This window comes from Dictyostelium discoideum (genome assembly GCF_000004695.1).
Source record: "Dictyostelium discoideum AX4 chromosome 4 chromosome, whole genome shotgun sequence".
In the NCBI taxonomy this organism is placed as follows: domain Eukaryota; phylum Evosea; class Eumycetozoa; order Dictyosteliales; family Dictyosteliaceae; genus Dictyostelium; species Dictyostelium discoideum.
Genome location: NC_007090.3, coordinates 1,257,579 through 1,273,924, shown reverse-complemented (window position 1 = coordinate 1,273,924; position 16,346 = coordinate 1,257,579). Strand labels below are relative to the sequence as shown.

General features: G+C 22.0%; 6 protein-coding genes across 6 annotated transcripts; 2 read left to right on the top strand and 4 right to left on the bottom strand.

The window, feature by feature from the left end:
• Positions 1-60: 60 nt before the first annotated feature.
• On the bottom strand, positions 61-1,815 carry sir2A (NAD(+)-dependent deacetylase, silent information regulator protein family protein; the record flags this gene model as incomplete). The annotated part of the gene is made up of 3 exons (XM_633706.1): positions 61-645; positions 718-1,586; positions 1,731-1,815. The coding sequence occupies 3 exons, from the start codon at positions 1,813-1,815 to the stop codon at positions 61-63; spliced, it is 1,539 nt and encodes a 512-aa protein (XP_638798.1).
• A 435-nt stretch (positions 1,816-2,250) lies between these two features.
• Positions 2,251-2,952, bottom strand: DDB_G0283915 (esterase/lipase/thioesterase domain-containing protein; the record flags this gene model as incomplete). Its single annotated transcript, XM_633705.1, has 1 exon — positions 2,251-2,952. One exon carries the CDS (start codon positions 2,950-2,952, stop codon positions 2,251-2,253), a length of 702 nt encoding a protein of 233 aa, XP_638797.1.
• A 1,288-nt stretch (positions 2,953-4,240) lies between these two features.
• On the top strand, positions 4,241-6,244 carry DDB_G0283913 (heat shock protein Hsp20 domain-containing protein; the record flags this gene model as incomplete). Its single annotated transcript, XM_633704.1, has 1 exon — positions 4,241-6,244. One exon carries the CDS (start codon positions 4,241-4,243, stop codon positions 6,242-6,244), a length of 2,004 nt encoding a protein of 667 aa, XP_638796.1.
• Positions 6,245-6,799: 555 nt separating this feature from the next.
• Positions 6,800-8,578, top strand: DDB_G0283911 (HSP20-like chaperone domain-containing protein; the record flags this gene model as incomplete). Its single annotated transcript, XM_633703.1, has 1 exon — positions 6,800-8,578. The coding sequence occupies one exon, from the start codon at positions 6,800-6,802 to the stop codon at positions 8,576-8,578; it is 1,779 nt and encodes a 592-aa protein (XP_638795.1).
• A 95-nt stretch (positions 8,579-8,673) lies between these two features.
• Positions 8,674-10,436, bottom strand: DDB_G0283985 (hypothetical protein; the record flags this gene model as incomplete). The annotated part of the gene is made up of 3 exons (XM_633702.1): positions 8,674-9,334; positions 9,393-9,860; positions 9,958-10,436. 3 exons carry the CDS (start codon positions 10,434-10,436, stop codon positions 8,674-8,676), a joined length of 1,608 nt encoding a protein of 535 aa, XP_638794.1.
• Positions 10,437-10,930: 494 nt separating this feature from the next.
• DDB_G0283983 (ubiquitin-protein ligase domain-containing protein) lies at positions 10,931-14,453 on the bottom strand (the record flags this gene model as incomplete). The annotated part of the gene is made up of 2 exons (XM_633701.1): positions 10,931-12,412; positions 12,573-14,453. The coding sequence occupies 2 exons, from the start codon at positions 14,451-14,453 to the stop codon at positions 10,931-10,933; spliced, it is 3,363 nt and encodes a 1,120-aa protein (XP_638793.1).
• Between the last annotated feature and the right edge of the window lie 1,893 nt (positions 14,454-16,346).

Below are 16,346 nucleotides of genomic sequence, written 5' to 3'. Positions count from 1 at the left end.
GATTTATTTACTTAATTTTTTTATTTATTTTATTTTATTTTTTTTTACCATTTAATACTATTAATTTTTAACTATTTGATTAAATTCATTTTCCCAACCTAATAATTTTATTAAATCCAAAACTAAAGTTTGACAATCACCAATACATTTAACATCTAATTTATTTGAAGGTTGATTAAATTTGAAACCACCATATGGATTAGTACCAACTTCTTCGAAATTAATTAAAACTCTTGGACAACCTTTTGCAAAATTAATTAATGAAGCAAATGGATGTACCTTTAAGGAAGTACCAATAACTAAAAGTAAATCACATTTTGTGAAATCCTCACGTGCACAATCATTGAATCTTGATGGCAATGATTCACCAAAGAATACAATATCAGGTTTAACAATACCTTTACAACCACTTGTCTCTGTACATTCTGGTAATTCATCTTTGAATATTCTCTCCTTTACATATTCTGTACTATACTCTTTCTTACATGATACACAATGACTAGTTGCAAATGAACCATGTGCTTCAACCAATTTATTTGCTGGTATACCTGCAATTCTCTCCAATGTATCAATATTTTGTGTGAAATTTCTTAATAACAACCCTTTATCTGATAATAATTTAATAAAATAATGAACTGTTGTTGGCTATTTTAAAAAAATATTAGTAAAATATATATATATAATATGTAAATAATAATAAATTATATTTCAATTTACATTAAATGAACCAGGGAATAATTCTTTTGATAAAACATAAAATGGTTTTGGATTCTTTTTAAAATATTCAATATCAAAAATGGCTTCTCTATATGGAAGATCATATTTATCCAATTTTTCATATAAACCAGTTTTTGGGGATCTAAAATCTGGAATACCAGCAGCAACACTGATACCAGCACCAGTCATTACAATGATATTTTTACATTTAGCTGAATTTATATATTTTGCAATCTCTTCAATGGTTGGTTTCTTTAATACACAAGATTCATCCTCTTCTGATTCCTCTTGTTCTGATGGTGCTACAATTTTTGGTCCTCTACCAACTCCAAATATCATTTCTCTCATTCTTTGAATTAATGATAAACTTTCTTCACCTTCTGATGATGATTCATCTGTTTCTGATTCTGATTCTTCTTCTTCTTCATTATTATTAATAGTTGTTGATGTTGTGGTTGTTGTTGTTGTAGTTGATGATGATGATGTGGTTGTTGTGTTATTTACAGTAGTTTGTTTTGAAATTGAAGTTGTTGTTGAAGATGTAGTAATTGAGGCTGATGGTACAACTTGATCTTCTTCTTCTTCTTCTTTTTGGTCTTTTTTTGGTACAATTTTATCTTTTTTATTTGATGATTTAATATTTTCTAAAATTTCACAAATATCAAATAATGGAGTATTATGTACATAGGTATCACAAGTGTAACACCAAAATGAGTGATCTGAAAATGATGCTGATATTGGATGTTTGGTATTTTCAAAGTGCTCACCTGCATGTCCATTGACATGTCTTGAGCATGATACAACACCACATGTCATACATATCCAATTTTCACTCTCATCATTACATGCATGACATTTTGTTATTTTTACTAATATTAAAAAAAAAAATATAAAAAATATAAAAAAAAATAAAAAAAAAAAAAAAAAAAAAAAAAAAAAAGGTTTGGTTGGTGTGTTAGTTTATTTATTAAGGTTTTTTAATTAAAAAATATTAAAAAAAAAAAATTACATACAATCTTTATCAAATATTGATTTATTTATGCATGTATCATACTCATCTTTTAAATGTATACATTCAATTGGATTCACTGCGTACATTTAATTTATTATTTGTTTTTTTTTATATAAATACGATAAAAGATTAATCTTTAACAAACACGCTGAAAAATAAAAAATAAAAAAATAAAAAAAAAATAAAAAATAAAAAAAATAAAAAATAAAAAAAAAAAAATTTATTTTTAAATTGGAAAAAAAGTGAGAAATTTGCGATTGACTGGGATGACAGTCAAAGTGGCTCTGTTTTTTTTTTCTTTTTTTCCCAACCAATATATTTAAGTTTTTTTTTTTTTTTCCAAAAATATCACATGAATTCTATTTATTGAAATAATTATAATTATAATTGTACTGATTAATTTTATTTTATTTTCTTAAAACAAGAATCTCAAAAAAAAAATAAAAATAAAAAAAAAGAAAATTTATGTGAATATTAAATATTTTATTTTAATTAATTTTTTTATTTTTTATTATTTTTTTTTATTTAAATGTTGAAGCAGCTTCAATAATGAAAGCTGTAACTTCTTTTGGATGAGAAGAAATTGAAGCATGGTTTGAATTTAAATGAATGGTTTTCTTTGGTTTAATGTTATTAACCATTTCGATTTGAGTTTCTTGTGGAATCATTCTATCGTTATCAGAGATTTGATACCAAGTTGGTTTATTTTTCCAAGCTGGATTTGGACCCATTGTATGGGTGACAATGGAAAGATGTAATGGTTTTTGGCATAATGACATTGCTAATGATTCTTCTTGGCTAAGATCTTGACAAATACATTTATTGAAATCTTCTGGTTTAACCCAAAGGAAACCCTTACTATCGAGAATTCTGCTATTGGCACCTTGATCTTCTCTTCTGCCAAGGATGCTACCTAAACTATCACCTTCATCAAGTGCAAAACCAGCGATATAAACAATACCAACTACTTTTTCATGTTTACCAGCTTCAGTAACAACTGCACCACCATATGAATAGCCAACTAATAATACATTTCCATCTTGACGATCAATTAAGTTTCTAGTGTATTCAACATCTTCATTAAAATCTCTAGTTGGATAATCAACTGCAACAACATTATAACCTTCTTTAACTAAGAATGGGATAACACTTTGCCATACAAGTGCACCTGTAAAAGATCCATGGCAGAGTACAATTGTTAAATGATCATTAATAACGTCCATTATTTATTTATTTATTTGTATTTAGATTTTAAAAATTTTTATAAAAAAATAAAAAAAAAAAAAAATTAATTTAATAACTTTTTAAAAATTTTCAAAAAGATCATCATCGTTTTTTTTTTTTTTTTTTTTTTTTAAATAAAATATCTTTTTTTTTTCAACAAAAAATCTGTTTTGATGGTCACTGTGGTGGGAAATTTGTCGACGTGGCAATTAATAGAACCATTGTTAATAAAAAAAAAAATCTAATACTAATAATAAAGAAGAATAAAAAACGAAGCGAATAAATCTTTTTTTTTTTTTCACAAATTTTATTAATGGAATTCTTATTGGAAATTTAAAAAAAAAACAAAAAAAAACAAAAAAATTTCATATCCAAAATAAAAATAAATTAAAGCTGATGGTTTTTAAATTTTCTGGTTGTTTTGTGAAAAAAAAAAAAATGCCTTTTGAAAATTAAAGGTTGTGAAAAATATAAAAAGAATTTGTTGGCAACGAAAAAAAATGATTAAAAAAATGATGTAAAAATGACAAAATAAATGTTGTCGTTTTTTATAGTACAAAAACATAAAATTAAATTAATAGGTTCAAAAAATAAAATAAAATAAAAAAAAATAAAAAAAAAATAAAAAAAATATGGTACAAATTTTGACAATCCAAATTTTGAAATAGGATTATTAAAAAAAAAAAATATTAATCACACAAAGTTTATAATTTACCAATGTTTTTTTTTTTGAGGAAAATGTTGGTGACGATACTGAAAAGTGTATAAAATTTGCACTAACCAAATACAAATTAAAAATTTTCATACATTCTTGGACAGTTTGCCATCTATCAGGTGCAAATTAAAATTTTTTTTTTTTAGAAAATGTTGGTGACGATACTGAACAGCGTGTATGAAAATTTATTTTTATTTTTATTTTTATTTTTATTTTTATTTTTTTTTGACGAAACACAAAACTTATTTTTTTAAAAAAAATTTATTTAAAGTTTCTAGTAAGGATAGAAAATAAAAAATAAAATGCAACAAACCACCAGCGGATAAAATTACTTTCACAATTTATGTTAAAATTTTTGCATCCTACCACCCTTAGTTTCTAGACGTGCAACTTAAGAAATTAAAATAAACTTTGTTTTTTTAAGTTGTTTTTTAAGAGAACTTAAAATAAACTGAAATCGCCAAAAAAAAAAATAAATAAATAAAGAAATAAATTTTTTTTTTTTTTATTTCTTTTTATATTTTCGTTAGTAGAAAAGTAAAATAAGAGAAAGTATTTATAAATTTTTAGTAATGTTTGTTGGTACATTGGTCATTATTATATGCACGACATTGATCATTATTATTAAAAAAATTTTAAAAAGGAAAAAAGAAAAATTAAATCTTAAAGAAAGCAAAAAAAAAAAACAAGATAATGAACGTAAAAATTTTGAAGGGTTATTAACAAAAAAGAGAGTTGAAGTTGGAGATCTAAAGAAAGAGATTGAAAAATTAAATAAAGATAAAATTGAACTTGCAAAGAAATTGAATTGTTATATTGGTGATAGTTCAATTCCAGCCAATGGTATTAGAGAGTATGATATTATCATTGATATTCCATCTGTTGATTATTTATCACAATCTCGTAAATCGTGGATAATTTATGTTTCAAATCAGTTAAAGCAAAAGATGGGTAGTTCAAACTACAATAAAAAAAGACCATTACATTCCTTATTGAAAGAGTATAAAAAGTTTTCAACTCTTGCATGTTTAGGTGTACTCAATAAAGGTAAAACATTCTTTATCAACAAATACAATGGTACCTATTTACCAAGTGGAACTCAAGCACAAACCATTGGATTATCACTCTCAATATCAAGTCTTAACGAAACCATCACTATCGATACAGCCGGCTCAAATACTGCTTTACAAGTTTGTGAAGATAAAACCGAAGAGCATTTAGCAAGAAAAGAATCCACTGAAATGTTTATTTGTGATATGTCATTTTCATTAGCTAGTATCATCGTTTACGTTTTAAATGAATTAACTTGGAATGATCAAAGATTTATTTTAGCACTTCAATCGAAAATTCAATCATTAAGATCTGAAAGTAATATTATAAAAAAACTATTAGTCGTTCACAATTATCCTAAAGTCAATTCACAAGAAGAACTTTTATCTGAAATTAAAACCTATATAGAGTCTCCATTCAATGGTAATTTTCATCATCATCATGTTGATATTAAAAAAATAGAATCAAAAGAAGAGATAGTTTTATTTTTCGTTGAATCTGTAAATAAAACCCATCATTTCTTTTTATGTAATGATAATTCAGAATTTGGTAAAAGATATAATCAATTAACAATTGAAAAAATTAGAACTTATAAAAACTATAATGATAACTTGGATTTAGATAAAGTTTTATTAACTTCACTTCAAAATAACATGATACCATATTGTAAATCACCAAAAAAATTAAAAATTACTGAACATGAACCAACTATTAATCAAATTAATAATAATAATAGTAGTAATAATAAATCACAGCTTGAAGAAAGACCAATAGCAGATAGTCTTTTTCAAACTCAATCGTTTTTACATCCATCCATCGATGATACTATACAAGATAATGATAAATCTGGTAGTGAGGTATCAACACCAACAATATCATCATCGTCATCATCACCATTGCAACCAATTATTAAAGATGAAAAGGATGATAATATTGAAAATAAATCTGATGAAGCTAATACAAGTTTAAAATATAAACCATTGTTCACATCATTTGGTACTGATGAATATTCAAAACATTTAAAGGAATTGTGTAAGTTACATCAAATGGTATCACCACATAGAAGTTCAATTAAACAAATACCAGCATTTACAATTTCTCCAGAGATTGATTGTAATAGAGAAAATGATTTTAAGTTAATAGCTAATAGAATCGAAATTATTGGTTTAAATATGGTTTTTTCATCTGGTTTCAAACCATTTCATGATATAGTTAAAGTTAATTCCGATTTACGATATATCATTGAAGTACCTCAATTAGAAATGGAAGATATCGAATTTGAAACAAAACATTTAGGTAGCCAATGGTATCTCAATATAAAAGGAATAAAGAAATTAAGATATGATTCAAATGATCAAACAACCGTTTATCCAAGTAATTTGACATCATTATGTCCTTCTCAAAATCAAAGACGTGATGGTCTCTTTGAATTCTCACTACCAATTCCTACCGAGTATTTACCTATTAAACCAGCTGTTTCTTTAGATAAAGGCGTTATTACTTTCAAATTTGAAAAAATAGGATAATTGAATCAAAATATATACACAGTTACTGGTATAAATTAAATAAAGATAAAAATAAAAAATTAAAATAGATTTCTTATAGTATTATTTTTTTTTTTTTTTTCTTAATTCAAGATAATTATTTGCTTAATTAATGATTAATCATTTGTTAGTTTTTTTTTTTTTTTTTTTTTTTTTTTTTGGGTTTTTTGTTCTTCTTTTGAAAAAAAAAGCTCTTTGGTGGAGATAATTATTTGCTTAATTAATGATTTGTAAAAAAAAAAAAAAAAAAAAAAAATAGGTTTTCTTGACTTATATTTTTTAAGTTGAGGGTGTTATTTAGTTTTTTAAGTTTTGTTTAAAAAAAATTTTTAAGTTTTTTTTTTAAGTTTTTTTTTTAAAAAAACATTATTTTTTTTTCTTAATTTAAATAAAAAATAAATATTTAAAAATTCATTCATTAATTTAAACAAAAAAATCAAATCAAATAAAACAAAAAAAATAAACAAAAACTATATTGAATTAAATTTAATAAATAAAATAAAAAAAAAAAAAAAAAAATTTGAAAAAAAAAAAATAATGGCATCAAATTTATTAGTTCCTCAGGACATTCGTTTACCATCAATACTTGGTTATATACTTAGTGGAAAAGAACTTGAGGTTATTTTAAAAAAAAACCAGGAAGAATCGGCAAAGGTATATAAAAGAAATAAAAATTTAGAAAATGATATTAAAAATCATAGAGTTAAAGAGGAAGAATATTTGAAAATTATTGAACAATTGGAAAAACATAATAATGAACTTTCAAAGAAATTAAATTGTTACATTGGCAAAACTACAATTCCAGAAAATGGTATTAAGGAGTATGATATAATTATTGATATTCCAGCAGTTGATTATTTTTCACAAAAAGAAACAGCATGGTTAATTTTTCTTTCTCAAAAATTAAAAGAAAAAATGAATGGACCAAATGGTTTTAACCCTTTAGAACCATTTAATTCATTATTTGCAGAATTTAAAAAATACTCAACTCTTGCATGTTTAGGTTGTTTTAATATTGGTAAAACATTCTTTATCAATAAATACAATAATTCATATTTACCAAGTGGAACTCAATCACAAACCATTGGATTATCACTTTCAATTTGCCACAATAATGAAACAATTACAATTGATACAGCCGGTTCAAATACTTCATTAAAAGTTGGTGAAAATAGATCAGAGGAACAATTGGCAAGAAAAGAATCCACTGAAATGTTTATTCGTGATATGTCATTTTCATTAGCAAATACCATTGTTTATGTTTTAAATGAACTCACATGGACTGATCAAAGATTTATCTTGGCACTTCAATCAAAAATTCAATCATTAAGAACAGAACAAAAAATAAACAAAACATTAATAATTGTTCATAACTATCCAAAAATCAATTCAATGGAGGAGCTATTGGTTGAAATTAAAACATATATGGATCACCCATTTAATGGAACTTTTCACCATCAAATTGATTTTAAAACAATCAAAAGTAAAGATGAAGTTGTATTATTTTTTACAGAATCTGTAAACAATAGTTATCATTTCTTTTTATGTAATGATAATTCAGAATTTGGTAAAAAATACAATGATTTAACAATTGAAAAAATCAGATCAACAAATAAAGAATATAATGACAAATTGGATTTTGATAAAGTTTTATTAAGTGGACTTCAAAATAATATGGTTTCATATTGTAAATCACCATCAAAACTAAAGATTAGCGAATTTACAAAAGATGATAAAATCATTGAAAATTGCAATAAAGAAAATGGTAAAATCTTATTTGACAAAGAATCTGGTGAATTTTCAGTGCACTTAAAAGAACTTACAGAAATTTATGAAAAAGTTACTCCACATAAAACTACAATTTCTCAAATACCAGTTTTCAAAATATATCCAGAAAATGATAGTAATAGGGAAAATGAATTTAAATTAATAGATAACAAAGTTGAATTTATTGGTTTACAAATGGTATTTTGGAATGGATTCAGACCAAACTATGATATTGTAAAAGTTGGTAGTGATTTACGTTACCTTATTGAAGTTCCTCAAATGGTATTGGATGAAATTTTCCATGAAACAAAGTATGAAAATACAAAATGGAATCTAATTGTCAAAGGTGTTAAAAAGTTACAATTTGACATGAAAAATTCAGAAAGTGGCTACCCAAGTGAAGAAACATCATTATACCTTTCAAATAATCAAAGACGTGATGGTTCATTTGAACTCATACTCAACATTCCAAACAATTATCATCCAAAGAACCCAGAAGTAGTATTAGAAAAAGGTGTATTATGTTTCACATTTAAATTAATTGAGTAATAAAAAAAAAAAAAAAAAAAAAAAGAAATGTAAAAATACATATCAAAAATAAAAAAACTCTTTTATATATAAAATAAATTAAAAATTAAAAAAAATTAAATTTTATTATCATCATATGATAAATTACTTTCAGTATCATCATATTCTAATTCATAACCATCTTCATTATTGTTATTATTATTGTTATTATTGTTTTTGTAATTTTGATTTGGAAGATTAAATTTATTTATATCAGTATGAGTATCATAATCATCATCATTTGGTAATTTAACTATTGATTTTATATCTTGAAGTAAATTATGGAAACAAATTTCAGCAACAATTAATAAAGCTAAAATCCAAAATATTACTACAAAGAAATTGAGATAATGGAAAACAAAGAAAGCAATACCCGTTGAAATTGACATTAAAAATCTTGATGCAGAAAATGCAGAAACATTATCATTTGGATAAAGAGAAGCAATTGTAACAAAAATTAAAATTGTTTGCAAAGAGTCAAATAAACCATTCAATGCAGCTATTACATAAAACATTGGAATTTCATCAAAGTAGTATGCCACTGATAATAATGTCAATGATAATAAATATAAAACACCCATTATCAATGCTAATATTCTTTTACCATTTTTCAATTTATCATGAACTCTACCCCAAACGCTTGAACCAATAACTGAAACAATACCCATTGTAACACTAATATAACCAATTCTACCTAATCCTATTATACCATTAAATGTTTCATAAAAATAACTTTGACTATAAAATAAAGAAATTAGTATATACTATAAAATTTAAAAAAAAAAAAAAAACTTACGATTGACCTTGTACAATTAATAATGGAATTAAAAATAGAAATTTTCTATCTTTAAATACCATAAATGCACCAGTAAATGTTTTTGAGAAAGATTTTCTTGGTGTTGGTACAATTGGGTCAACTCTTCTTAAGAATGCTAATAAAATACAACCACAAAGTGTGGAAGAACCTAAAATCAATAAAATGATTGTTGGATCTACATCTTGATTTTGTAAGGTACCACTAATAGCATTTCCTACGATTGAACCCATTGAATAAACCGTTTGAAACATACCTGAATAAAGTCCCAACTCTTTTTCAGTTGGTGCATTTCTTGAAACATAAACTGGTTGACTTGTCCATAATAAACCAGCACCGAATCCAATCAATATTGATGCTGGTAAAAACAATCCTTCCAATACACTCACACCTGTAATTGAACAAAATATAAAAATTGCATATGTTATTCCTGCTATTGTTAAAGATTTACTTTTATTTTTTAATTTCATCAGATGACATATGTTAAAAAATTTTAAAACTTAAATAAATTTAAAAAAAATAAAGATATTATTCTTTTCTTACTTACATTAACCCAATTTTCTTTAAAACTACTGGTGCTATAAAACAACCAATTGCAAATGAAAAATATAGTAATCCTAACCCAATAGAACCATTATTTTCGTGTAAATTTGTTATTAAACTTTGAGTTGGGGAATAACCTAAAAATATAAAAAGAAAACCAATTGCACAATGAATTGTATTATACAATGATGATGGTTGATCTTTAAAAAAATAATATAATCTTGATATTATACTTTTATTTATATAATAATCATCACTATTATTATTATAATTATTATTATTACTTTTATTATTATTACTATTATTATTTATATCATTTAATTTAACATCTTGATAATTATCATTTATATCTTTATATTCTACTGAAGATGTTATTATTACATTATTATTATTATTATTTTCACTAGATGCACCATCAACATATCTATCTAAATCATCCTTGATTTCTTCCCTTTCTTCAATATCATTATATTTTAATGCCATAAACTAAACAATAACAAATGACAAATTGTAAAAAAAAAAAAAAATATATATATATATAAATGTTTAAAAATAAAAAAAAAAAATAAAAAAAAAAAAAAGTCAAGAAATCGAAAAAAATAAATTTTATTATTTTAATATTAAAATAAAAAAAAAAAAATATCTCACCCACAACCAAAAAAAAAAAAAAAAAATTAAATTTTTATTTTTTTTGCCCAGGACAAAGTAAATAATGAAAATAATAACAAATAAAATCCAAGAGAGAAATATAATTTAAAAAAAAAAAAAATAAAAAAAAAGATATAAAAATTTCAATCAGAAATATTGATCTCAAATACTGATCATGATCTTTTTTAAAATAAAAAAAAAAAAAAAAAAAAAAAAAAAAAAAAAAAAATTAGATTTAAACCAAATTAAAAAATAATAATAATATTTTTTCCATTTATTTATTTATTTATTTATTTATTCTTTTGTTTTTTTAAATCTATAAAATTAATTTAAACCAAAGAGAAACCATCTCCTTCAGTGATTGCTAGTTTTAAATTTTTAAAAGATAAACAATTAATTGGAATATCTAATCTATTGAAACAAGTGTGAGATATTGGTAATCTATTTACACCATTTTGAATTGGTGGTGTTAAATTAATAGTGAAATGAGGACAAAGTTGATAGAAACCACCCAATGGAACCGATGAAGAACCAGTGACAAATTTAATTAATGATTTCTTTTCATCCTCATTGAAACCGTTAACAATTAACCAAAATTCATCGATTAGTGTTTGATTAAAGTAACCAGTGAATGAAGAATGTTGCTTCAAATCGTCTAAATTAATTCTTTCTCTTCCACAAATTAACATTTCTAATTCTTTCCAATTGAAAATTGATAAAATTGAATGTGGTATCATTTGAAATAAACCTTCTCTATATTCTTCGATTTGAGTTTTAACACCATTATAAAATAAACTATTTACCCATAATTCTAAATACTCTAATTTATTATCATCTGTAACTCTAATTAAATTTCCAAATGGTTTTAAATTTATAGTTTTCATAATTTGAATTTTAAATTCACTATTATTATTATTATTATTATTTTCAATTTTATTATTATCTTCATCATTATTATTATTATTATTTAATGATCTTTTTAATAATTCATTTTGATTATAAATATCACAAACAAAACATAATGGTTCACCTAATATTTCATTAACTTGATTCATTGGAGTATTTAAAATTAATTTGACTTTATTATTATATAGTTCTGGATCAATTAATTCTAAATCATCTAAAGTTATTTTTTCACCCAAGATCATTTTATAAAAGATTGGGGTGAATCTAAGTGAAAAGTGTCTATCAGCTTTGGTGATACTATCTATAATAGATTTACCTGTAATTCTACCCAAAGTTTTAAAGATTGATCTATAGTCTGGTATTAAATTTGAGAAAGGTGATGGATGGTATTTATTACTATTTGAATATTCTTGAAATAAATGATAACCATTTAATGGAGTATTGGCCAACTCTTCACTAAAATTTGAAAACCATTCTTTTGAAATTCCTCCAATATCAATTCCTTCTTCATCATTAAATTTAACGAATAATCTACTTAATACTAAATCGTTTGGATCTATTTGTTTTAAAACCTGAATTGATTCCATTAGGATTTGACTTCTACTTGATATATTTAATTTTAAGGTTATCATTTTCTTTTGAATCTTACATAGTTTACCCTTTAACCATTTGACTTTACTATCGAATTTTGGTTCACTTTGAGTTGTATATCCAAAAAAGTAAAAACTTGTTAAAAGTATTAAAAAACTTTGATCCATTGATATACCTTTTAAATAAACTTTACTATTATTATCTTGAATAACTAATTCACCACCATTAACTAATAAAATTTGGACTGTTGGATTTATTATAAATTCATATAGTTTTATATTCATAAAATAATAATTTTCAATAATTTCAATTTTCTAAAATAAAAATAATAATTAATTGATTATTCTTTCTTTTTCTTTTTTTTTTTTTTTTTTTTTTTTTTTTTTTTTTTTTTTTTTTTTTTTTTTTTTTGATTATTAATTATTTATTATTATTTTTTTTTTAAAAGATTTACTTAAAAATGGAAGTAGTTACATTTTGTGTTAAATATAAAGATATGTTAGTTAATTTACCATTTTTTTCAACTTGACAATTAAATGAAGCTTTACCATTTGTATAATAATTCGAAAGTGATTGAAAGTCTTTTTCTTTAATCATTGCTAAAATGAATGGACTATTTGAAATTGGTTCATCATTTATTTTCACACAAATACAATACCATCCAACTTGATTTTGTTGATCGCCATTAAATGTAAATGAAATATTACCTTGGTTATTATAATATATCGAGTTTGGTAAAATTTCAATTAAATCTTTTTCATAATCCTCACAATTATTAGTATTATTTTTATTTTTATTTTTATTTTTATTATTATTATTATTTTCATCAGAAGATAATTCTAATTTTTGTTTTTCTTTTTCTTTTTCATTTTCTTCATTATTATTATTATTATTATTATTTTTATTATTAATATTATTAATATTACTATTATTATTATTATTATTATTATTATTATTATTATTATTATTATTATTTAATAAAATTGGTGATAATGATTTTTTTAAATAAAATTTGAAATCATTAATACTATTTGAATTTTGATTATTGTTACCAAATTTATCCTTAGTTTCAATTATAAATTTAAAATCTGGTGAAGAATTTGATTGATCATTATTTTGATTATCCTTTAAAATAAATAATTTATTCTCTGAAATTAATTCTTTACCATCCCAAATTAATTGTGAATATTTACTAGAGACAGGACCTGGAATAACAGTGATTATTTTACTAAAAACTAATACTCCAGTTGTTGATCCCTCTAAAACATATTCACCACTTTTTGTTAATCTAAATTTAGAAATCATCATTGACTCGAAATCACTAATCATCCTATTATTGCTATTTGATGATAATGAAGATGATGGATCACCACCACCACCACCACTACCACTACTATTTATTGAATTTAATATTTCAGAATTTATTTCAACATTTGTTTTCTTTAAAACTCCATTCTCTTTTATAAAAATTGTTAAATCAATTTTATCATTTATAATATGTGATGATACTCTTGTCGGTGAAATCTCACAAGTTATAAGATTACCTGCAATAATTTGATTATTTAATGTTGATGAAGATGATGAAGAAGAAGAAGAAGATGAAGAAGAAGAAGATGAAAATGAAGAAGAAGAAGATGAAGAAGATGAAGAAGATGGAGATGATAATTTTTGTTTAATACAAATAGAATATGGAATTGGTGAAACAAAAACTTTAAAAGGACTACCAACAACAGGTACTTGATTAACAAAAACTGAAATTAAATAATTTCCACTCTTTGAAACGTTGTAATAAACTAAATGACAACCATTCATTCTATCGATTACTCTTGATTTAATTTGCTCTTCTATATTTTGATAATCGCAACCTTGAATATTCACTGATATAATATCACCACCTTGTTTCTTTCTAACACCATTCTTATGATATGATGATACTTGAAAACAAAAATCCTCTCCAACATCACCTATATTTCCAACTATACCATTTCCCGATACAATTGAATATAATCCACTACCAATTCTATCATTTGATAAACTTTTCATATTTTCTTTTTTCTTTGAAACTAAAAATGATTCGCTACTATTTATTAAACTATTATTATTTATTAATTCCATTTGACTATTATTACTATTACTATTACTATTAATATTTATAATGCTACTATTTGTATTGGTACTATTATTATTATTATTATTGCTATTATTATTATTGCTATTATTATTATTATTATTATTATTATTATTATTATTATTATTATTATTATTATTATTATTAATATTATTATTATTTTTATTTTTATTATTATTTGAATTATTAATTAAATTACTTATTCCAAAAATATTCAAATTAAACATATTGATTATTAATTTTAAAATTGAAATGGCTAATAAAATATTTAATAATAATAGGAATAAATTAATTTGATAATTATTATTGGCAAAAAATTCGTTGTTTTTTAAAAAAACTAAATCAAACCAAGAATTCTCCCCGCTCATCAAACTTGAATCTTTTAAAAAGAAGTCAAACTATTGATGTAATATTAATTTAAAGAAAAAAATATTAATATTTTATAATAATTAAAAAAAATAATAAAAAAAAAAAAAAAATAATTAAAAATTAAAAATTTTAAACTACTTTTTTTTTATCATTAAAATTAAAGTTTAAATTTTCTATTACTGAAATTAGAATAAAAAAAAAAAAAATAAAAAAAATAAAAAAAAAAAAAAAGTGATAAAGGGTGGGTTTGTTATCTAATTTTTTATTGGAACACACATGCACACTTTTTAAAAAATAAACAAAAATAAAAATTTTGTTGTTTATTGGGTAGTGTGTGGTAAACATAAAAAAATAATATGAATCTGTGATATCCAAAAAAAATGAAAATAATAAAAAAAAAAAAGTGAATGTGGTTATGTGTCTATGTTTGGTGAAGTGTGGTTTTTTTTTTTTTTTTTATATTTAAAAAAAAAATTCCAAAAAAAACAAAAAAAAGTATCAATGTGTACTTCTTTGAAGTTTTATAATTAAAAAATATCACATTTAACCAAAATAAAATAAAAAAATATAAAAAAAAAAATTAAAAAAAAAAAATCCCCACAATTCTTTTATAGAAAGATTTTTTTTTTTTTTTTTTTTTTTTGAGATCAATTTTGGGTTAATCTTTTTTTTTTTTTTTTTCCACTAAAAAAAATCCAAATTTATTATTTTTATTTTTTTCTATTAATTGTTATTTCGATGTGATAATCCATAAAAAAAGAATTTAATTTTAAAATAAAATTATTATGGTTTACAAAGATATTGAACATATTTTTTTTTTTTTTAAATTTTTTTTTAAACCTATTATTATAAAGCGATTTCAACTATACATACAAATTTAACATAAATGACAATTTTTTAATTGTGAAACTAAAATTAACAAAGCAATAAATAAATAAAAAAAAAAAAAAAAAAAAGAGGGATTAAATAATTAAATCCAATAGTTTTTTTTAACTTTGTCAATTGACCAATATTAAAAAAAAAAAATGAAAAAATAAAATAAATAAAAAGTTTAAATAAACGACCAAAAAAGGAAAAAAAAAAAAAATAAAAAAAAATACCAAAAATAAAAAAAAACAAAAAAAAAAAAAAAAAAACCAAGATCTACATATTAAAATTGATTTATATGTAATTTTTAATATGAATCTTGTTATATCTGTATTTTTAAAATAAAAAAATATTTTAAAACAAAAAAAAAAAAAAAAAAAAAAAGAAAAAAAATTAATAAAAAAAAAAAAAAAAAAAAAATTAAAAAATTTTCAAGTGTAAACACAATATAACAATGCAACAAAAAAAACAAAGAAATAATTTTTGACAACAAATATAAATTAATTACCATTTTTATCATTCGATTGTTTCTTTATTTCTTCTAATATTTTATTTCTCCCTCGGATTTTAAAATATATTTATAAATATATGTAAATATATATGCATAAAATAAAATTACTAGTAGTAATAAATAGATATTATATGGTAATACTATAATAAAAATAAAAAAAATAAAAATAAAAAATTCTATTCCCCTATTTTCAAAATTTTTACCTTTTTTTTATTTTTTTTAAATTTTTTATTTTTTATTTTTAATTTATTTTTATATTGCCCTATTTGGGTTATTGGAATTGGATTTTTTTTTTTTTTTTTTTTTTTTTTTTTTTTTTTATTATTTTTACCTTAATTGTTTTTTTTATTATTTTTATCTTTATTTTATGGAA